The sequence below is a fragment of the Dasypus novemcinctus genome, chromosome 1, assembly GCF_030445035.2.
Source record: "Dasypus novemcinctus isolate mDasNov1 chromosome 1, mDasNov1.1.hap2, whole genome shotgun sequence".
In the NCBI taxonomy this organism is placed as follows: Eukaryota; Metazoa; Chordata; class Mammalia; order Cingulata; family Dasypodidae; genus Dasypus; species Dasypus novemcinctus.
This window is the reverse complement of record NC_080673.1, coordinates 87274426-87296945: the sequence shown is the minus strand read 5'-3', so window position 1 is coordinate 87296945 and position 22520 is coordinate 87274426. Positions and strand designations below refer to the sequence as shown.

The window sequence follows — 22520 nt, the reverse complement described above, 5'->3', positions numbered from 1 at the left end:
GGACTTAAGCCTTGAATATGGTCAATCTTCACTTGGTCATCTTTGACCCAAGGCCAGCCAAAGGTCAATCATTTCAGCTTTGGTGAGGTGTAAGTTATAGGGTTGAGTATCTTGGAGACTAGGAAACCATTACTGCTTCCTCTATGAAGAAGTTTGACTATGAAATAACTCTAACAAGGATTGGAAAACCAAGCTATTTCTTTCAGATACATTTTTATTCCATCCTACTCCATATATCTCCTTTTTCTATGTGTTTACTTCTCAAACCAACTAGCTTGTTAAAATGGTTAATATGAAGTCAGGTTCCAATAATTAAATTACGAATACTGTTTTATCACAGTGCTAGAGCTGTACGGGGCCCTTAGATATCACTGTCTAAGCCCTTCAGTTTACAACTGAAGAAACTGAAGCCCAAAGAGGTTAAGTGTAAGGATCAAGTTTCTACACACTCCACCTAAAAATGTCAACTTCATTATTTCTTTAAATCTATGTTTTCTAAACTTTGGAGCTTACGAAGGCTTAGTGGTCATATTGTTTGCTTTTGTTTTGCTCACCTTGTTTGTTCAGCAATTGATTTCTTAGAAAACAAAGTGTGTTTTATCTAAAATTACTCTTATTTCAGTGTTAGTGTCTCAACTCTGATTTAGCTTCTTGTAAAAAAAATTTTTTGGAACTTGTATCAGTGAAATACTGTGCACAGAAATTGTTGATTACTACAAATGTTCCCCTTAGTCTGACATTGGGAGAATTTCAGAGAGACATAACTCATTCTGCTTCTAAAAACCACAGGAATGGGAAAAAGTTTTACCACACACAAAAATTATGAAAATTAGATCTTTGTTTATAGTTTAATCACAAGAACAATTTTCTAGATGTAAATACATACTAGAATAAACTCTGTAGAATATACAAAAAAATACATACTTTTCCCATGAACTTTTTCTTTATAATAAATAGAAGGGAACACGTGTGTGGCTGATCCTGATAATGCTCCGTGTCTGCTTAGGTTTTCAGTCTGTTGATTTATTTTTAATCTCTTGAAAGAACGGGGGAGTTCCTTCTCCCTAAAAGGTCGAGATGAATAATTCATGAAGCAATCCTCCCTCCTTATTTTTCCCTTTTCCTCCATATTTTTCCTTTTGATAGAGAGTTCAGCCTAAATTTCCACGCTTGCATTCAATCATTACAAAGCCTACAAATTATACAATGACTTCTAACCTGGACCTCTAACAAAACAACTTTCCCCCCCTTATAAATCATAAGAGACAGATGGCAAAAGGGGGAAGAAAAAATGAAAGAGAAGGACGGGACAATGGGCATTGTGACGAATCTGGGAAACCGAACAAAGTGCACATCAGAGAGAGAAAGTTTGGTTTGACAGGTGAAATTCCCACAGCCTGCAGACAGCAATGGGAATAAAGCAGATGCCAGCCATTGCAAATCTGTGGATAATATTATTACCGGTAAAATCATTCAGATGCTAAGATACATTTCTTTCTACTCGACATTAACATCTCTATGTAGAAGTAAGGTGATGAGATCACAGGAACCAGTTGCATTCCCCCTGGGAGATTCACACGAGCTGCACGGAGTCCTCCGGCGTTGAAGAGGGAAGAAGCGTCACTCCGCTCTGCAACCCCCTTCGCTACGCCATTCGCATCTCTTCCTGGCGTCCCTTTAGCCTCAAGAAGCGCACCCCAAACTCCATCATCCTCTTTGATAATAAGCTCCATCACACCTTCATTCAATCAGAGCCCGTCGAATTAAGAAAACCCATAGCCAAGGGATGCAACAAAACCGAGGAATCAGAATGGCTACGTCTGCTCTGTGGATTGAAGTGGTGACCAGGTCATGGGCAGGGGACAAGGGAGGGGTGGGAGGAGGGCTCGGTTGGGGACAGGAGAGGGAACCCACTAGGGCCTGGCGTGGGTAGCAGAGATGGCGTCTCTAGATGCACTCCCTGGCTACGGGAAGGTGAGGTGCGTAGCGGTGCTTATCGCGAGGCGGAGGCTGCCAGTAGTCCATGTCTGAACCCGCCGGGCTGGCAGGAGATAAAGTGCAGCTGTAGGGCGAAGTGGAATTGGAGGACGCGGAGGAGGACGGTGCGGGGCTGTTGGTGCAACTCCAAGTGGAGGCGGGCGATGGGCTGTCCCCGCAGCTGCTCAGGGCGGCGCTAGCGCCTCCAGGGCTCAGCAACACTGCCTCGGAGAACAGCGCCCCCGGCAGGCCCGCGCCGCCGCCCCCGCAGTGGTCGGCCAGGCGCAGGGTCTCCGTAAGCGCCCAGATGTAGTTGTGGGCGAAGCGCAGCGTCTCTATCTTGGTGAGCTTGGCGTCTTCGGGGAAGGTGGGGAGCACCTCCCGCAGAGCGTCCAGGGCCGCGTTGAGATTGTGCATGCGGTTACGCTCGCGGTTGTTGGCCTTCAGCCTGCGGGTCTTCTTGATGCGCTGCACAGTCTCGGCCGTCTTGGCACCGCGGGAGACGGCCCGGGCGCGAGAGGGGCGCCGCTTGCACTCGTGCGCCAGGTCGAGCAGCCGCGCGGGCCTGCAGCTACCGGCGCCGGCCGCTGAGCCTTCCCGCTCCCCGGACCTGGCCTCGGCCCCGCGCCGCCGCTGCGGCTCGCCGGGCGCACCCAGCTCCTCCTCCTCCTCCTCCCCCTCCTCCTCCTCCTCCTCGGTACTGGACGACAGAGGGGTCAGCGCCGCTGAGGCGGGGGAGGCTGAGCCGAGCAGCACCAGCACGTCCTCTTCTTCCTTCAACTCCAAGGTCTCGGATTTGACGAACATCCTACCGAAGACAAGCAGGGAGGGAGAAAGAAGCAAACGAGGGGTAAATATAGAAGCAGAGGCAAGTTCTCGGTGTCACCAGGGCGTGCTCCTGCCCGCACTGGAGAGGACTAGCTCTGAACGGCGCCGTGGAGGAAGGTGTTCAGTTGGGGAAGAAACCCCTCCCGTCTCTCAAAGCTCCTGAGCGCTCCTCTTTAGGACCCCGCAGCCAGCCAGCCAGGTCCTGCACTCTGCCAGCCGCCAGACAAAGAGTGCTTGGGGCAGAGCGCCTGCGGGCGGGTTTGGGCCGAGTGCGGGAAACCTCAAAGTTGGAAGCAGTGGTGCGCATACTTACTCAGTTCGCTCTAAAGGTGCTTCTGCGGCGCTTACTTTGGCGTGTGCCGGGAACGTCGGCGCAGCCGGGGGCGCAGCACCGCGTCTCCCTCCCGGCTTGGAAGCCCAGGGCCCGGCGTTCCCGCGGCGCGGCGCGGCGCGGCGCGGCGGGGGACTTCTCCGACGAGGGCGTTTGCCAAGAGCCCCGGCGGCGGCGGCCCGCCCGGGTCTCGTGTGTTGTGGTGGTGGTGCGTGTCTGTCAGTCAGTCCCCGGCCGTGCGGCTCTGGCACGCGACTCCCAGGCACTCCAGTTAAAGCGAAGCTGCTTGTGGTTCAGTGGCTGCGTGTCTGGCACACGACTCCCCTTAAAACCCCTTATATACCACCAAGAAAACAATCATATCTGCCCCCAGGGCTCCCACCTCACACCCCCTCGGCCGCCGCCTCCTCCTCCCCCCTGTTCCGGCCGCCCTTCTCCCCCGCTTTTCCCTCCCCTGGCCTATTCTTTTCATTGAATTATCATCATTCATTTCTTTCTCTTTCTTCACCCCCCTCTCCCCTCCCCTGGCCCTGCCATCCATCCTCCTCCTCCCCCCGCCCTCCGCTCTCGTCTCCCCCCCATTCTCTAATCAGCATAAAATGGTTTTAAAGCTCCTGTTGGAGTTAGAGGCTGCGGCTTTGGCCGAAGCTGCGGCCGCGGCGGCTCACGCTGCGGCGTTGTCGCCGCCGCTGCCCATTGTGATTGGTGGCTTGCGCTCGGCTGGAGCGTGCCGCTAATTTATTAATGAATGGAGGTCGCGAGGCGCAGCTGGCCAATCAGGGCGCCCCGGACTCCGGGAGGCCAGCGAGCCACGCGCACTGGAGCTCGCTCCCTTTCAGCGGCTCATTAGGGGCCGGGGCACTGGGGACCGTTGGCTGGGGGAGGGAGGGGGTCGCCGGCCTGTCGCCCCCGCCCGGGTCCTTGCTGACACCACGGCTCTCCCCCCTCCGTCCCGGCGCGCGCGCGCGCGCGCACCGCACCCGGCTCTGCACGGCCTGCTCGCTCTCGGGCGACGAAAGCAGACGAATTAGTTAATGGGGGTCAGAATCCTGGGGAAGGCAGTCAGCCCTGTGTTGCTGCGGGCCGGTCTCTTGGCAAAGACTCTTAGAAGCTGTATCAAATAGTTAACGATTTTAAAAGGCATTCTTTCGGTTAGGGGTGGAAAGGGGTGTGGGTGGCGAGCTGTGTGCCCATTGTGGGCGAGCATGCTTGGGTTCCAGAGACTGATGCGGGAGGGGTAAAGGGAGAGGACATGGGGTGGTGGGTCACAGAAGCGTCTCCTGGAGGGGAAATGGTGTGGGGGAGCAGTTGATGGGTTTTCAAAGGATGTAAGAATAAACACACACACATGTTAGATAAAGCTGGAAGGGACCTCCTCGTTTTACGTAGGACAGAGATTCGAAGCACTGACGATTTCCGCCCTCCCCTCCGGATTGCCCCTAGGTTATGACTGGGTGAGGAGTAAGGAGACTTCTTGCGTGGATAGCTTGAGGAGCGGCAGAGCCGTGGCTCCTGAGTGCGAACGGATTGCTCTGACATTTCCGTGACCTCTGCTCCGCGCTGGAGGGTATTGTAGGGACACCGAGCTCTTCCTCTGGATTTCCCTGGCTTTTCAGTGGGGAAAAAGAACTTATGGGCCCTCGGACTTAGGAGGAAATTTTTTTCGGAATTGCTTGTCATTCCCCCAGACACCCCGCCTCCCGCATCCACACCCCTCACGCTAATTTCCTTAGAGACAGAACCAGAGCCCCGGAAGAGTGTGCACTGGACTGAGCTAGAGGGTAGATGAGTGGCGAGGATGCATCTGGACCCCAGTAGACTGGAGAGGCGTCTGTTGAATCCCTTTTGCAGAGTAGCTTTAAGCAAGATGCAGTTGGGGTGTTATGAGTTGAAGAGTGGCAGGATAATGAGAATACTTTCTGAGACACTCTGTTTCACTTAGTAAGATTTGGAAATAAGTTGTATTTCAAAGAAGGGGATGATGAAAGTGGTCGTTGGTGTTTGAGCATGGTTTTAATCTCTTTAATGTTTTCTGCATGGAGAAGAAGAGCAGGATTGGAAGATACAAAGTAAAGAAAATAAAGTTAGGATCCTGCTAGACTGTCACTGCAGCTTTCCTACCTCCAGACGTCATTCCGTCTTTAAATGATTGGAAAACTGACATGAGTTTCACTTGGTTCCTTGATATTTGTTTAAAGGGAACCACACTTTTTAAAAAATTCCCTAAATTTGACAGCATATTTCCTCAGTTACCTCCTCAGTCCCTTCAGAATTTGTGAGAAGTGCAGAAATGATAAAGAAGAAAGAGAGGGTCTGTCTCTCCAGCATGCAGCATCTGCCTCTTTCACCCTTCTTTGGATATTTCTCTGTATAACAAACTTGCAGAATCAGAACTTCATAAAGGAGTTACAAAAACAGAAGATAGGTCAGTAGTGAGCATGTAACTAAGGTAAGCCAGAAATGCTTACCTTGGGTGCATGTATACACAAGAATTATTTTACAGGCAATGGCCACTGATACCACACAAACACACTTGTATATTTCCCCCAAAGAAAGACCACCAAGTGTGTGGTCTTAGATAATAGACAAGGATCAAAGGAGTATGTGGGAGTGGATGCAAGATTGTTGTTCATTTGTTTAATTCAAATGAAGTAAAGGATGAGAAAGCTAGGTTTTGAGGAAATGATCCAAGACTGCTAAAAACCAATACGAGAAAGATGAGTAAAGCCATGGTGTGTCAGTGTTTAGATATCTACTCTTTCTACAGGAGTTGCCTGAAAAGAAAGACAAGCCAGTAGATTAATGTAATAGAAAGCAAAGGGATGTTTATTTTAGTATCAATAGGAACATACATACCTCTTTGGACAGACGTTTTAAAGGTTTGGCTTAGCTAAGAAGTTTTAGGTTGGTTTAATGATAACATACATTTGGGAAAGAGTAGAATCCACATCCAGTTGAGTAGAAGCTTAGAGAAAAATTTAGCAAGCTTTTGTCTAACCCTAAATAAACAGCAAGATCAAGCTGGGTCTAATGTTTAGTGCCAGTTAAACACACAATGGGTTTCTTTAGTTGATTGTTAACAGTATTTGGGTGTCTGACTCCCCAGTTTTTTATGTTCTTCCAAGATTTTATGTTTTTATGGTGCAATGAAAGGGTACATGTGTTCCTTTGGCAAAACCCAAACCTTCTATATAGTCAGTGACTGATAAGTTATAATGATAACTTAATAATGCTTTAAGTGTATCCTTTGCAGAAGTGTAGTAATGGTAAGATGGTATCAGGCTAAACTGCCTCTTCTAGAAATTGCCTTCAAATGGATAAAAGATTTCTAACACTGTCAAGAAACTTAAGGTTGTGTACATATTCAAACATTGACATAAATCAATCTCTAATCCATTTACGTATAAAGGAATCATGGGTTTATTAAAAATTTAAAAAAAAATAAGGGCCTCTTTGGGTGTATGAAGTGATATACATTAGATCACTGTGTCAAGTACAGGTGCACATCTTGAATTCTCAGAATTCTTACTGTGTGTTTGTACTGTAGCTTTCAAGCATAGTGTCGCTCTTCACACTTGGAAATAGAACACTTCTGGAAATATTTCTCACTATGAAAAGATTATTTAAAACAAGAAAGAAAAAAGGGAACACACCCAAGGGAGTTGTAGGAGGATCTAATCACGCAAGTACAATCCAGAGACCAAGCTCTCACACTCAGTTGCCTGGATCGCAGAAATCTGTTTGTTCAGCATTTTGCTCAGTTTTGCTGAAAGAAAGCAATTTCAATTTGTACTCAGATTTGCAAAGACGTGGCCAAGGCCCAATATCCTTAGCTGGACTCATCTAGCACTCTTTTAACTTAAGTAAATTCAAGAGGTACTTGTGTGGTCTAAAAGATTGTCCAGATGAAACGAGGCTGAAATGTTATGCGAAGGGGGAGGGGAATGCCTGAATAGCTTCAGCGAGGATGGTGACCCGGGCCTCTCCTGTCCATTGCCTGAACTGTCCTAAAGGGTCAAACTGTTCATCTTCAGCCCTTCTTTCAGTGTGCAATCCTACTTTAAGAGAACAAAAGCTCAAAGCAGGCAGTTATCAAGAAATGGGAGCACAGTGATTTAAACTCATCCCCAGCCTTAGAAAGAAAGCCGCACCGCCCCCCCCCCCCCCCCCCCCAGTGCTTGTAGCCAGGGAAAAATGAAGTAGGGGAGGGGTGATGGGGTGGAGATCTTTAGAAAGTCTTTGTTGCTTCTAAGAAGCTTGAACTTTGAGACGACCCAAAAGCCCTAAAGTTTAGAGTAGGTGTTGCCGAGAGGCCATGGGCTACATCCCATCCACACTTCGACCTCACAAGTGGCGACAGCGGACAAATGGTCCCCACGCCAGACGCTTGCAGTTGCAGGTGAATATGCGGGGAGGGTGGGGGGCGCAGGTTTGCGCAAAGGGGCGCGCTCTTCCAAGAGAATAAAAGAGCAAAGACTTGGCCGCCCAGCGAGCCTGGCCCCCAAGTCACAGTAAACCACCCTGCCCACTAGGAAAGGGTGCGACTGACCCTAGTAAAAGAACAGGATCACGTGCCTGCCAAAGAGGATTTTGTAGCCTAAATCGCACACCCGGGCTGAACTCTCAAACAGGCAGAAAGATGGTGAAGAATTCAGCCAATGCTGGACATCTTTCACCTCCGCCATCTACTGTTCTCTAGGAGCTGGAAACGCCGTTTCCAGAGCAGGGGAGACCAGGGTGGTAACCATTAGCCTTCTTTGCAGAAGACCCCTGCCCGGCCAGGCCAGGGTTCGTTATTGGTGGTGGTGAGTTCTGGGAGCGAACGGAGTTCAGATTTTCTGGCAGTGCCCTTCCCGGGAGCCAAGGAAGCCAAGGGAAATAATGCAGACTCGCACTCGGCCTTGGTACTGGTCTCCAGCCACGGCTCCCGGACAGAAGGCTTAATCTCACCCTAGTTCTTCCCTTGGATATTGTCCAGGAAGGACTCGGCATCACCCTAGTTGTGGAGAGGTCCGGGCTAAGTCGCTGCGCTGCCACTTCACTGCCCCAACCCCTCCCCTTCCGTACAGTTTTAGCGTCGTAGAAAATCGCAGGAGGAGAAGCCCTGAGCCCCATTCCCGAAACCCTTGCCCCAAGTCCGCACAGGTTGCTCTGGTGGCCCACTCCAACCAGGAAGGATTCAAACTTGATGCACAAGCCGGAATCTGCACGGCAGGTGATGGGAGGCTCGGTTCCTTCTTTCGCACACTCTGCCTTCTCCTCACCCGCTCTGGTGAAGGCAGAGCCCACCAGGTTTCCCGTCATCCCTAATGAGATCCGCTAGCCAAGGGCCCCTCTTCTTTCCCACGCGGGGAAGAATTTACCGTAAGAGATTTTGCCAATCCCCGTCAGCTTTCGGATTGATTTGCACAGGTAAGGGGGAAAGAACAGCCGGCGCGTGATTGGGGACCTAGGGGCCCACTAGGGAGAGACAACCTCCCCCCCCCCCTCGTGCCTGCAAAAAGGGACATTGGCTATCCAGGGGAAAGTGCAAGAAAGAGAGCACTAATCGCTGAACCAGGAGACAAACACGATTACCAGCTCCGAGCCTTGAGTCAGAAAGTCTCATAGACTTTAAGATGTTAATCCCCAGCATAATCCTTCCTTTGGCGTGTAGGAATAGTGCAGCCACAAGAGTTGTTTTGTTATTTATATTGGCGTTTAATAAAACTCAGCCAGTGGTGAATGGGCTGCCCACTCTCCAATGGTAATTAATTCCCTATTTCAGTGACCCAATTGTCTTGGGACAGAGTGGTGGGCCCGTCCCGGCGCCCGGGTCCCCCTTTGTGCGGATACACGGCCCTCGTGCTTCAACAGCTATGGAAACTCATTCTTTTGATGTCATTCAAGGAGTTTTCCTTGGGCATCTTCTAAACTTCAAGGACCCTTTTCTTTCTCCGTTTCATGAAAAGCAGTGCGAGCTTGACCACCTCTGTAGAATTTAATGATTTGGTGAAAGGGCCCTTTGGGTTTGTGTAAGGAGTTAGACAGAGAGAAAGGAAATTTGGCAGCCTGCTCCCTCGTTCGGACAGTCCCAAACCTGGAAAACACAAAACTTATTCAAGAGCAATGGATAAAGACCTTGAAAGCTGATTTTCCCTCGCCTCTCCCCCCGAGGAAGCAAAACAAAACGCTGGATTCTTTTAGGGAAATAAATATATGTTGTTGCTGCTGCTGCTGCTGATATAAATAAAAAGGGCGAGGTTGGGGTAAATAAGTTGGAATCATTAGCAGAGAAGGTGGCTCATCTGTGCCTTTTGGAAATGGGATATTAGTTCAGTACTTTACTCAGTCGGTCAGTCATCCTTCCTTACCACATTCCCAGGACGTCTAACGAGCGCTCAGTGTGCGCCAAGCCCGGCACCAGCCCCTGGGAACTCCGCGATGCACAAAACAGACGCGACCCCTACCCCCATACAGCTTACATTCAGTCAAAGTAGACAAAAGAAGTTCTTTATGTCAGAACACCTTAAATGGTTGTGTAGACAAACGGAGAGAGTGTCGGGAGAGGGCGAGGCTACGTATTATTTTCAGGGACCCAAAGGGATACTTTTAGAGCTCAAAATTATCCGGGTCGACCCTTGTAGCTGATTTATTCGTTCTTTCATTCCCCAAGTATTTCTCGTGCGCCTACTGCGGAATACGCACCCGGAGCGATCCCGACGACTGTGCCTGTTGCGTCTTCAGTCACAATATTGTGATAATTCAGTTGCTGAAATTAGACTGCGCCGAGGAGCGGCGCCCGCCGGGCTCCAGGCCGGGAGGGGGCGGCCGCGCGGGCCGCGCTCGCTGCACCAGTAGCGCTCCTACGTCTTTATACGCACTTCCAAAAAACCTTCGCAAGTCACAGAAACAATTCAGAATTCAACGAAGAAAATACAGAGTGAACCATATGGCCTGGGTGGCTCGAGTCGGCTGCATTTTCCTCCAGACAAAGAAGGGATTGAGAGTTGAAGGAAAGGAGAAAAAAAAACAACTTTCCGGCTGATGAAGCTGTTGTCTGGAGGCAATGATCCCAAATCTGAAGGCTTTATTCCGGCTCCGACGGAGACGTGATATGTCATATGATTAGCATCTTTCATATTTACAAGAGTGGTACGGGCTGCCAGTCTTGAGAGAAAGGCGAGAGAAAGAAGGGGGCATATGCTGAAATGGATTTAGCATTTGAAAGAGAGAAAGGAGATCGGATAAATACACTTAAACGAGGATTTAGTTTTACTCCCGTTGAGTTCTAATGGATTGTTGATTGAGATTTTAGGGGCCTGGAACCGAGGTGTCAGCAGTAATTTAAAGAAGGTATTCAGCGCCCCAGCGCCTCTTTTCTCCGTTTCCCCTCCCACCCCGCGCACCCCTCCCGCCCCTCTCTCATTTACGCCTTCAAGCGGGACGGGGCCGGGAACGCTTTTAAAACAAAGCACAGAACTAGATCTTCCCGGAGGGGGCGCCTCACAGCCCGCGGCGCCCGCGAGTCGCGCGCTCTTCCTCCGCACCTGAGGGTCTTCGGGACGCGCCCGGGGCACCCGGCTGTCCGAGGGCGCGCGGCGAGGTGCTGGCGCCCCCTGGCGGGCCGCGGGGGTGGGGCGCAGTTGCCCCAGGGCGGCGGGCGGCCAGGCCGTCCGCCCGCGTCGCTTCGCGCTCGCTCCCGCTGGGGCCTTCACCTGCGACTCGGGTGTGATCGCCGGTAGCCAGCAGCCTCCTAACCCCGGAATCGACAGCGTCAGTGGTGGGCGCCCCGGAGCCGAAATAAACAAACATACAAAACACTCCCCCAGGGGTTCTGTTGGCAGCCAAGTTTGAGAACAATCCAGCCTAGGCCCCAAGACTTTTGTTTTGTTTTGTTTTGTGAGGATTTAGCAACTCGGCAGCTAGAAGTGACACCAAGACGCAGAAGGGTGGGGAACTGCTGAAAGGATCTCAGATGATTTTGTGGACTGCACAAATCGAGTATACAGTTTATCTGTATATTAATAAAATGTGTGTACATATAAAATGTTTTCCTCACACACCCAGAATCACATTCCAGATGTATTCTCCAGATTTCTTGTCGCTTTCCTGGTACATTTCTGTTCTCTTCCAACTTGGTGTTTGATATTCCTTTTAGGTAGACTTCATGTGTGTAAAATGTTGCGGGACAGGGCGGTGAGGTGCACAGCATCATCTGCCATAGGCTCATTTTCTTGGTCCAGACACTCAAATTCCTATTTCCGTTCTCTGTTCTCATTTCTTTCCAAAGCTAAAATTTACTTGTCCTTACCTTTATCATTACACATTGTGCTTTCCCAAAGGTTAAAGGTAATTTAAGAACTTAAATTTTTAGTACTTGTGAATCAGAACAAATTTAAGCTGTCCCATTTATTGACAATGGAGATTGACTAAATATAGTATCACCACAATAACAAGGTGTCATGCAGGCTTTAAAATACTATTTTTTGATGAATATTTAATAAGAAAAAGATCTTATGATATAATTTAATAATAAGAAAAAGATCTCTCCATATATTTAGTCTATCCCAATTTGTAGAACATGTATATCTGACAGAATGACTAGGAGGAAATATAAATGCATACACTCAGGAAATAAAAATATTCATTGTGTTTGTCTCTTTGTGATTGATTAGTGGTGATTTACCTTTTGTTCTTTATGTTTTTCTACATCTTCCAAGTAAATTTTGGAAATTTATAATCAGAAATTGTTATTTTAAAAACACTGGTATTGAGGAGAGTGTCTTTGTCTTTTGTAATCTTTGTCAAAGATTGGGAGGAAATTTCAACTCAGATGTCTGAAATGGGGTGAGGCACATCACAGAACTCATCCACAGTTAGAATTAAGGTCCCAAATGTATGCAAACTATTTCCAAATGTTTAGAAGATTAGACATAGATAAATAGGTAGACAGGTAGATAGATATGATAGATGCTAGAATGCTGTAACAAATGTGGCAAAATGTTAAAAGTTGGTAAATCTGGGTGTCTGGGTATGAGGTAAATTGGAGTTGTCTGTATTATTTTTTGTACTATGTTTGCAACTTTCCTGTAAGTTTGAAATTATTTCAAACTAAAATGCTTTTTAAAAATTAAAGCCTTGGGAGTTGGACCATTCTAGGTTGACATGAGATGCTGTGATTTTAAAAATAAACACTTAAAATTTGATCTTGAACTCTCTATGTAAATACCGTTGTATAGGACAGAAACAAACTGTTAACTTCAGTAACTTTGTTAAATCCCAGGGGCTAGATGGAGATAAGAAAGCTTCCAGAGGCTATTTTCTATATTCCAACTACATCTATCTAATTTTCCTGGATAGATGAGTCCACGTCAGAGTTTTTAATGGATTTCTAAAGAAAGATTTTTACCAATGTCTCAAAGTAATACATTCTCTTGTTTAATAACACTTGCCAACAGGAAATCCTTTGTATCTAATCTTACTTGAATATGTTTCTTCTTGACCTGTCTCATCATCAGTGATTAAAAACTTTCATCCTCTTTTATTCTGTACTTTAAAATATGGCACTTAAAGCTGCTACTTTAAAAATAATCAGAATCCAGAAAAAGTTTGGTTCTGAGTTTTCTTTCCTGCTTTGCTTTTAGGCTTTGGCTTTCTCTGTTGACTGAAGCCATCTTTACCCTGAAAGAGACTACTGTGAGTTTCTGTTTAACTTTGCATTTTTATAGCACCAATCACCACACTGAAACTATGTTGTATTATTGTCTTGCATGAGACAGCAGGACTGAGAATAAGAGAAAGGAAAGGATTTGCAAGAGGATAATGGCATTCTTCTCAACAAACTCTTATTTTCTCCAGGGTTTTATTTTTGAGGATTTGATGGTTCATTTTTCTCTTGAAGGAAGAAAAAGAATAATCTCACAATGTAATGCTGTGCAGAAAAAGCAAGAGATGTTTTCTAAAGTTTTTCTATGGTGAAAGTTTACAAAGAAATTCTGAGAAAGCAAAATAAGCAAGAAATAAAAAATAAAATCCTATGTCAATATTAACCCAAACCTGAACTCCTGCTAATGGCCTAAATAGAGCATGGCTTCCTTTTTCTTTTTCTTCTCCAGATGGACAGAATCTAAGATGCCACTAACAACAATAAGAAAAATTCATTCTGATTATTTGCATGCATCTGGGGATTTCTATCCTTGCACTTAAAATTATTTGAGTTATGTTGGGTTTGAGACCAACAATATTTCTCAGAGGTTTGAGTTAATTGTGTTAGGGCTAAATACAGTGTTTCTTTATATAAATTGCTCTCTGTTTCCAAAGAATAACATGTTTGTTATGATTTCTTCCCTGATTCTTCCTTTGGCCACCAATGTTTCATGAAATGGAGATATTACTTACTTTTTTCTGTGCTGATACTTGGGAACAATACATGTTCACAATAAGCTAATTAAAGAGTGTTGCTTCTCCCTCACCCCAAAAGCTCAAAGTTTTAATTTTCTTTTAAAATAAGGATGAAATAAAATTAGCCACACAGAATGTTGAAATAACAATAAATAAAAACCCTATTTATACAGCCTCATTAGAAGTTAGCATTATATTTCTTGGTTCCAATCAGTTGGTAGTGGTACTGATTAGTGATCTCAATCCCAAATTTGCTGGCATTTGGAAATGTTTTCTCTAATTCAGCACTTAAAAAGAAATAAACATGTAATTGCAGAATACAGAGTGCTTTTTCCTTAACGGATAGGTAAGTTGATCAATGTGGAGAGTCAAGTTAAAACTTTGGTCAACACGCAATCACAGAGATAAGGACCACCACTTTTTCCTCTCCTTCTCTTCATTAATTAATATTCATTGCCTAGTGCATAGTTCATGGCTGTGCCAAGGATGTGACAGGTCAACATGAATGCCTTTAACAATTTTTTTTTTTCTAAAGGAATAATTTCTTTTGCAGGTTTTTCTCCACTTGGTCTTTTCCCGTATTTTCAGTTTGCAGTGAATGGCTAAAGGAGGCAGAGTTTTCCTGGAGTGCGTTCTTCAAGGCTTATTTCCAGCTGATACCTGATGAAACTGCGAAAATAGGAGCTACTTCTTGTAGACAGGAAGAAAACCTACAGTGAGCCAGCATTGTACCAGGTAAGAAGTTTTAAGGTATTGTTTCACTTAGTCTTCATAAAATCCCAATGTGGACTTTGTTGTCATTACTCTTTTTACGAATGAGGAAACTATGGTCCAAGGTCACACAGAGAGAACATAATGGGAATCTAGGCCTATTGGACTGTGTACCTAGGCATGAAAATCCCTTAGCCTATGTTCTTTCCTTGAGTAATATATTGCCCCCTTTGAAAGGGAAAAAATTATCTCTGGCCATTTAAGTGTTGACCCTGGCTATTTTTATTATGATGCTATCTAAAGATATACAAACATAAATCTTGGCATAAATTCTTTCTGATATATCTCTTACTTAGCCATGAAAACCAACAAATTTACAAATAAATGTAAGTGCAACTATAAAGGCAATTCCATTCACACTAATATTAATTTGATGTGCTATATGATCTTGGTTTTATTTTAACTACCCATAGTCCCTCACAACACAAAATGGACACAAATTGCCACTGTGAAATTTTAAGTTTGGATGCCAACCACTTTTCCCTTTTAGAAGTATTGAGAAATCTTTGTACAGTGTTATTTGACTATCAGTAGCTGCTGAAGAATAATGTAAATATTAAGTTGCTTTTGTTTTTTTCTCATTAGCTACAGTGAATTATGAGATTGAATTATGTTTATCAAAACTTTTTTTTGCATTTTCTTAAAATCATTTATATCATATTTCCATAAATTTATGTATATATGTTTTTGAAATAAAGTTTGGATCCTACTCTACACACCATTTCATAATTTGCTTTTCACTTAATAATAGATGGGGAATATTTTGCCACATCATTAAATATTCTCCCAACCATTAAGTTTATGGCTATTTCATATTCCATCTTTTTAATTATTTTTTTAAAGAAGCTTTAGATTACAAAAATGTTACATCAAAACTATATGGGGGAAGCGGATGTGGCTCAAGTGATAAGGCCTCCGCTTACCATATGGGAGGACCTGGGTTCGATCCCTGCGGCCTCCTGGTCAAAAAGAAGAAGAGAAAGCGTGCCTGCATGGCAAGCCAGTGCCCATGTGGTGAGCCAAGTGCCCATGTGGTGAGCTGAGTGCCCGTGTGAGTGCCCGCATGGCGAGCTGAGTGTCCACGTGGTGAGCCAAGTGCCTGTGTGAGTGCCTGTGTGGCGAGCTGAGTGCCCATGTTAGTGCCCGCATGGTGAGCCAGTGCCCATTTGGCAAGCCAGTGCCCACATGAGTGCCCGCACAGCAAGCCACGTGCCCATTTAAGTGCCCACATGCTGAGCCAGTGCCCACATAAGTGAGTTGCACAGTAAGATGATGATGTAACCAAAAGAGAGACAAAGGGCAGAGTCAAGGTGAATCACAGCAGAGACTAGGAACTGAGGTGATGCAATTAACAGGGAACCTCTCTCCACATCAGAGGTCCCTAGGACCGAATCCCGGTTAATCCTAGAGGAGAAAGACGAGAAGAGAAGACAAAAAGAGAAATAGATACAGAAGATCACACAGTGAATGGACATAGACAGCAAAAACAGCAGGGTGAGGGAGGGAGAGGGGAAGAAAAAAAAATACAGGGGATTCCACATACCTCGCCCCCTCCCCCTCCCATACTTTCCCTCATTAACAGCATCTTTCATTATTTACACCAATAATCTTAATATTAATCTGCATTCCTGTGAGTATGCACCCATTATAGACAGGACCTCTTATTTTCAGTTAAGGTGTGGCCCAGTAGTATGAGGATGGTTCTTAATCCAGATGACCAGAGACCTTGTAAAGAGCCAGAGGCCTGAAATTAAGGAAAACTAGAAGAGCAGAAGAAAGAAGATGGTATGTGTTGGGAAAGAAAGCCAAGGAACCCCAAAGACTGCTGGCAGCCAGCACCAGAACAGTATGGACTTTCGGGAGAAAGCCAAGCTTTGCTCATATCTTGATGTTGGATCTTTGGCCTCTGAAATCATGAGCCCATAAATGCTTGTCATTTAAGCCAACTCATTGTATTGTTTTGTTGATAGGATTTTTGTGTGTGATATGGCAGTTAATAAAGCACAGCATGGAGCCAACCTGATCAGAAGCACGAATGCAAACTTGGCACAAAAATCACATGTAGCCAGTGACCATGGAGAACCCTTGTGTCTTCACAGACAACTGCCATGATCCATAAGCTCCACCCAGGACAGGGAACTACCTCATGAATTGATGGGAATGCCATCTCCTAATAGATCCTAACAAGACTGAAAGGAAACATCTTTAATGACACTGCTGTGGAAGAGACTGCCAGTGGTCCTTTACTAGCCATTTTCTTTCTTCTATAGTATTAGGACCCCCAGCTTTTAGCTGGGCACATGGCTACCTAGAATAATGACCACATTTTTCACTTTCCCTGCAGTTAGGAGTGGTCAGTGCCTCCAAATCCTAGCCAATGAGATGTAAATAGAAGTGGTGAATGCAACATCGTGTCTTAATGGTAGGAGCGTGCCCTTCTCCTTCCCTGCTGTTTGGAACCCGGATGTGATACCTTGATCTTCATCTTGGTCATGAGGAGGAGGAGCACGGCCTGGAGATCGTGGAGCAGACATGCCATGCCAGTCCTCCATTGCTTACTTTCAGCTTTTGTATGCATGACAGAAATAAACTTTTACTTCTAAGCCATTATTGTTTTGGCCTTTTGGTCACTCACTGCTGAATCAAATGAGCACAAGCTCCAAACACCCAAACCCATGGGAAATAACAGAGAGAAGGACTTTGTATTTCCCACCACCCCCCCTCCTTCAACCTTACCTTGATTCCTAAATTCCAAGGTGGGGAAACTGCAGGGTCTCAGAAGGGAACTGGTGAAGGGATGAACCATACACAGCAGACTGGGTTTCAAACCAAGATACTGGATTCTCCTGGTTAAGATGAAGAGCTTTGAGTGCTAAACAGTGAAAATGATCCGCATTAACACCCCACAACCTGAAGGCATGGTAGTGAAGGGAGATATATGGACTTGTGACATATGGAAATGTGTGCACAAAGGAAATCTAGCATTCTTTTAAAATAGGAAGGAATTCTTCCTCACCAAAATGGATACATTCTGTTCAGTCATCAAGTTTGAAAATCTCCAGCAGCTAGAGACCGTGTCCCCGGGGTCCTGGCATAGCCCTTGGTGTTTTAGCAATATGTTCTATGATGATCTTGCTTGACTCTGTGTTGTGGTATTGGCCCTTACATACAACTGGAGGAAGCATGAATTGGATGGTTGTGATTCTTCGTAATTACTTCAATGCCATGTTTGTGGGTCCTGGCTTTGTCTCTCTGGGGTAGCAACTGGAAAATTCTCAGGATAGCTGTATCTCCAGTATTGCAAAGTCTGCCAGGCATACAAGGCACCATGTTCACAGCACTGCAGAAAGTGGACAACTGTGATGAAGATATTTACCAAAACTGTGCTTATTCACAGTTTCTCCTTTTAGTACCCTGGTGTATTCATGCTGCTTTCACTTCTTGTTGTGACTATGCTCACATAGTTCTATAATCAGCTCTTTTTTGGGTGGAACACAGTAAAGACTGACCTGAGTGCAGCCTGGCGGGATCCTCTTCGGACTTCTGATTGGATTGACTGCATTTGCTGCCACCTTGTTTGCTCTTAGAACAACCAGAGCTGTTAAGATGTTGTTTCTTATCCAGATAAAAATAATTTTCAGGAACTTAACTTCTATTGAATCATGGATTGAAGAGAAAGCTAAAGACTGAATTCAGTATTATCAACTAGACGAAGTCTTTGTTTTTCCCATGATGTAGGGGGTAGAGGGAAACTTTAAGCAGGTGTTTATTAATACATGGTCAGGGGTCCCTGACAGAGATGGATTGGAATGGCCAGTAAGAGAAGACTGTCACCAGTACAGAGTGATGATAGAACAGTTGAAACAAAAGGCAGATAAGAGAGTCAGAAGTGTTTGCTATACAGTGATAGATGCTTTCAGTGGTGCTGGCTGTCTTTTGAATAACAGAATCAAATCTTCACAGGCCCCTGCACTGAAGAGCCTTGAGTAAGACTACAGTAAGGGGAGTTCATTTTAGCCACTAGAGGTTCATACTGGTTGTATGGAGATAAAATTGTTGATGATTCCTTTATAGAAGGTGTTTCAAAAATAAGAGGATGGTTCCCTAGAAACTGGAAAGTGTCCCTGTGATGCTCAAACAGATCAAGCCCCATGGGGTAAGTAGAAAAATAGCCATTGTTAGAGCAAAGTTATTCTTTAAGTCCATATTCCATTACTTGAAAATTGCACATATTGCTAAAGAATTATGCAATGAGTCTACTCTGGTTAAGGTGTTCTTCTCCTGAGATGCAGAGATGCCCTAGTGCCATAATTTAAAATTACTGTTTTTTAAAAAAGATTTATTTTATTCTCCTCACTTGTTGTTTGCTCATCTTCTTTTTAGAATGCCCTGGGAACCAAACACCATGTGGGTGGGAGGCACCCAGTTGCTTGAATCACATCCACTCCCTGCTTGTCATGCCTCTCATTGTTTCCTCATTGCATCAGCTTGCCGCACCAGCTGGTTCCATCAGCTCGCTGTCTTGCTCGTTTTCTTTAGGAGGCACTGGGAACCGAACCTGGGACCTCCCATGTGGGACGGAGGCGCCCAACTGCCTGAACCACATCTGCTTCCCTGTATTACCATTCTGAAATGGAGAAGCCATTCTGCACATACCTTTGAGCTCCTGCCACTCTTTACTACCTTTTCTTCCCCCCAAAGGAAAAACACTTCACCCAAGTAAGTTAATTGCATATTCTCTAGGGTTTTTAATTTTTTTTAAAGAACTGAACACTGTAGGACTTTACCTATAGATGTAGTTCTCCCTTTATCAGGAGCATCTAGATATGATGCTTTTATTCTTTATTCCCTCCAGTTGATATTTCTTATATAATATTCTGAACGCTATAGAACTTAATTTGTCAGATTCAATATAAGCTCATATTTTACCTGTCATTTAATAACGTATATTTTGTCAAGACAGAAAAGATCAATGATTGTTCTGTTAAAAAAAAAACAGTCAAAGTGGCACTTTCTATAATATAAGGTAGTACAGGCGAGCTTATTACGTAGTCCCTCATAATTCTAGATAAGGCATTCAGAATACCAGCAAATTGTAAACTGGAGATGAGCTAAGTGAGCAGATGGAAATGGAATTCTTTAATTTAACAACCACTAATGACAACCTTTCTATCTTTTAAGGCCTTGAGACAAAATCGGAAAGGTCAGATGGCACTTGGTACCGTATTATAAGGGAGACAAAGGGAACATTTCCCTGGAGGAACTGGGAGTTAGAGGTACAGTCTTGAAAATAAACACGGCTGAATCTTAGAACAATCATGTGTTGGTCACTTGCTTGTGTGTGTGTATGTGTTTTAATGTTTTAGTAGAAGTATAATTTATTTAAAATTAATTCTCATTTTCATATACAGTTCTGTGCATCTTGAAAAATGCACACAGACCTTGTGGTAGATTGACTTACGTACACCAATTTATTTATTTATTTATTTATTTATTTATTTATTTATTTATTTATTTATTTATTTTTTATAAGAGAATACATTTTTATTTATTTAAAGAAGAAAATTTTTTAATACATTCTCATATTAGGGATTCCTACAGTGGGAAAATAACAATTACTTAATTGCTTTATATTTCTTGACATTTTATTTAAAGACAAGTAAAATAAACACATTTGAAACATAAATCTCAATTCAGAATTAGTGATCTTTTGAATAGTCTACAAGAGGGAGCTCTTCCCTAAATGTTAGAAGCTCCCCAAGCTTCTAGGATTTAGAAATTAGTGAGATCCAGCATTTCCTAATTTTAAAGTTCCCTAGTGGTGGTGGGGAGATGTGTGGGAGCCCTGTATGATGATATGCATGTTTGTTTTATAAGTTCACAGCATTTATTATATACTTATTGTTTATGTATGTGTGACATACTTTGACAAAATTTTATTTTGGAAAAAATTTAAACAAAACAAAACAAACAGTCCCTTAGGACATGTAATCATCATAGCTGGAATCAACTATATAGAGTAGTTTTTAAAAATTAAACAGAATGTAATTTTCTGCAAAGTCTTTATTTATGAATTCTCTTTCCCTTTGCCCATCATTCCCAGGACAAATATAAAAGAAGTGTGATCACAATGTGCTAAGAGTAATAAAGCTGAGTTTCCATTAACAGATTATAAATGAAAAAGCAAAAGCTCATATACATATATATGTATCATACATAAAGTCAGAGCTTCCACACCATGGCAACAGCTTTGCAGATGCCCACATCGTGATAGTTGAAATAACAAAGCCCAGCAAAGGATAAAGCCACAAGTGTCACAAGGCCTGCCTTGGCAGCTTTCTGTAATCCCTTCCCAGGGACATAGTCAGTAATAACTTGCTCGAGGCCCCATTTACTGTGGACAGTGATTGCTGCAGCTAGGGAGTAGTCCACCACAGAGCAAGGAGTAAAATAAGCAGCTGGAAGCAGGCCCAGGATCAAAATGCTGACAGCCTTCTCAGCAGTCCAGTGAAGAGATGCAGCCTTGGAACTAGCATAGCGGCTGGGGGACAGGTGAACGTGCTGCACTCCTGGGGTAGACTGGTCTGAAGAAATGCTGAGACATGAGCAGGTCTGATCACGGAGGTTTGGAGGAACAGAGCTCGGCCCCCCTGGGCCCTGCAGAGGACACCCAGCCTCCAGAGAACCGCCATCCTGCTTGGGGCTCAAGGTCATCCACCAACCCCTACGTACACCAATTTAGACATGTTCTTAATATTCATTCTTGCGGGGTGTAAACCATTTGTAAACAGAACCTTTGAAGATGCTATTTTATAGTTAAGGTGTGGCCAACTGAAGCAGGGTAGGTTTTAACTGGGATTATTGGAGATCTTATAAAGAGATAGCAAAAGGGAGGAGCTAGAAGTTGGAAGTCAAGGGTAGCCCAGAAGAGAAAGGAGGACATCACCACGTGACAGTAAGCAGAGATGCAAGCCAAGGATCCCCAAGGATTATGGCAAGCCAGCATTAAAAAGCTACTGACCCCAGAAGAAAGCAAGCCTTTTATCCAAAGAAACCACGAGACAATAAATTCCTGTTGTCTAAGGCAGCCCACTATGTGATATTTGTAATAGCAGCCTAGCAAACTAAAACAGACCTATAACCACCACAACCATCAAGATATAGAACAGTTTTATGACAAAAATTAATTCCTTGTCCTCCTTTGTAGTTAGTTCCTATCCCTAGTCCCTGACATAAACAACCACTGATCTGTTTTCTGTCCCTATAGATTTGCCTTTTCCAAATTGTCATATAAATGGAATCATAAAGTTTGTAGCCCTTTTTTGAGTCTGGCTTCTTTCATTTAGTGTAACGCATTTGAGACTTACCCATGTTGTTGTGAGTATTACCTCTTATTGCTGGGTAGTATTTCCTCATACAGATGTTTCAGAGTTTGTCCATGTGCCAATTGGAGGACATTTGGGCTGTTTCCAGTTTTAGGCAGTTATGAATAAAGCTACTATAAACAAGTTTTTGCATGAACATAAATTGTCATTTCAGTTGAGAATAGGAGTAGGTTTGCTGGGTCATATGGAAAGTATGTGTTTAATTTTTTTAAGAACTGCCTGTGGTAGTTTGATATTACTTATGAATTCCAAAGAGAGATAGTGATTATGTTTGTACAGTTCTGTTTCTCTGGGCAGGATACCCTGTGATTGTACTAAATTCAGCTGATAGGTCTGATTAAATTATGTTAAAATTAGGGCTTTGATTCAACCATGTCATTAGAGTGCGACTCAGCCTTGAGTCCCAGCCCCCTTGAGATGATAAAACAGACTCTCACACGGAAGTAGACACTGGGAGAAGAGCACAGAGGAAGAGAGAGAGCTCACTAGACACGGCAGAGGCCATGGGAAGAGAGATGAGCCTGGCAGTCTACAGCTGACCTTGTGAAGAGAAGTAAGCCCAGAAAGAAATGAATCTTGGGGAGAGAGACGAGCCTTATGTCAGCCCTGAGAAGCTCGGCCACAGAGCCTTAAGAGGAAGAAAGAAGGCTGAACTCTCGCAGGCGTCCCACATCATCTTGCGTCAACACATGGCAACAGACTCTGGGTGAGAAAGTACCTCTTATGGTACCTTGAATTGGACTCTATGACTGTAAGCTTCTATCCCAAATAAATACCCTTTATAAAAACCAATAGAGTTCTGGTACTTTGCATCAGCACCCCTTTTGGCTGTCTTATACACTGCC

The 22520-nt window shown here is 44.5% G+C and overlaps 2 protein-coding genes and 1 pseudogene across 2 annotated transcripts; 1 reads left to right on the top strand and 2 right to left on the bottom strand.

Annotated features, from left to right (window-relative positions):
* Positions 1–1452: 1452 nt before the first annotated feature.
* Positions 1453–6572, bottom strand: NEUROG2 (neurogenin 2). The gene has a single exon (XM_058293952.2). The coding sequence runs from the start codon at positions 2782–2784 to the stop codon at positions 1948–1950; it is 837 nt and encodes a 278-aa protein (XP_058149935.1). The 5' UTR covers positions 2785–6572; the 3' UTR covers positions 1453–1947.
* A 10738-nt stretch (positions 6573–17310) lies between these two features.
* Positions 17311–18454, top strand: LOC101444453 (palmitoyltransferase ZDHHC6-like; annotated as a pseudogene).
* A 1881-nt stretch (positions 18455–20335) lies between these two features.
* LOC101435630 (succinate dehydrogenase [ubiquinone] cytochrome b small subunit, mitochondrial-like) lies at positions 20336–21032 on the bottom strand. The gene is given in 2 exon segments (XM_004480867.5): positions 20336–20877; positions 20880–21032. Coding segments are annotated over 2 exon segments (468 nt in total). The 5' UTR covers positions 20983–21032; the 3' UTR covers positions 20336–20512.
* Positions 21033–22520: the final 1488 nt, after the last annotated feature.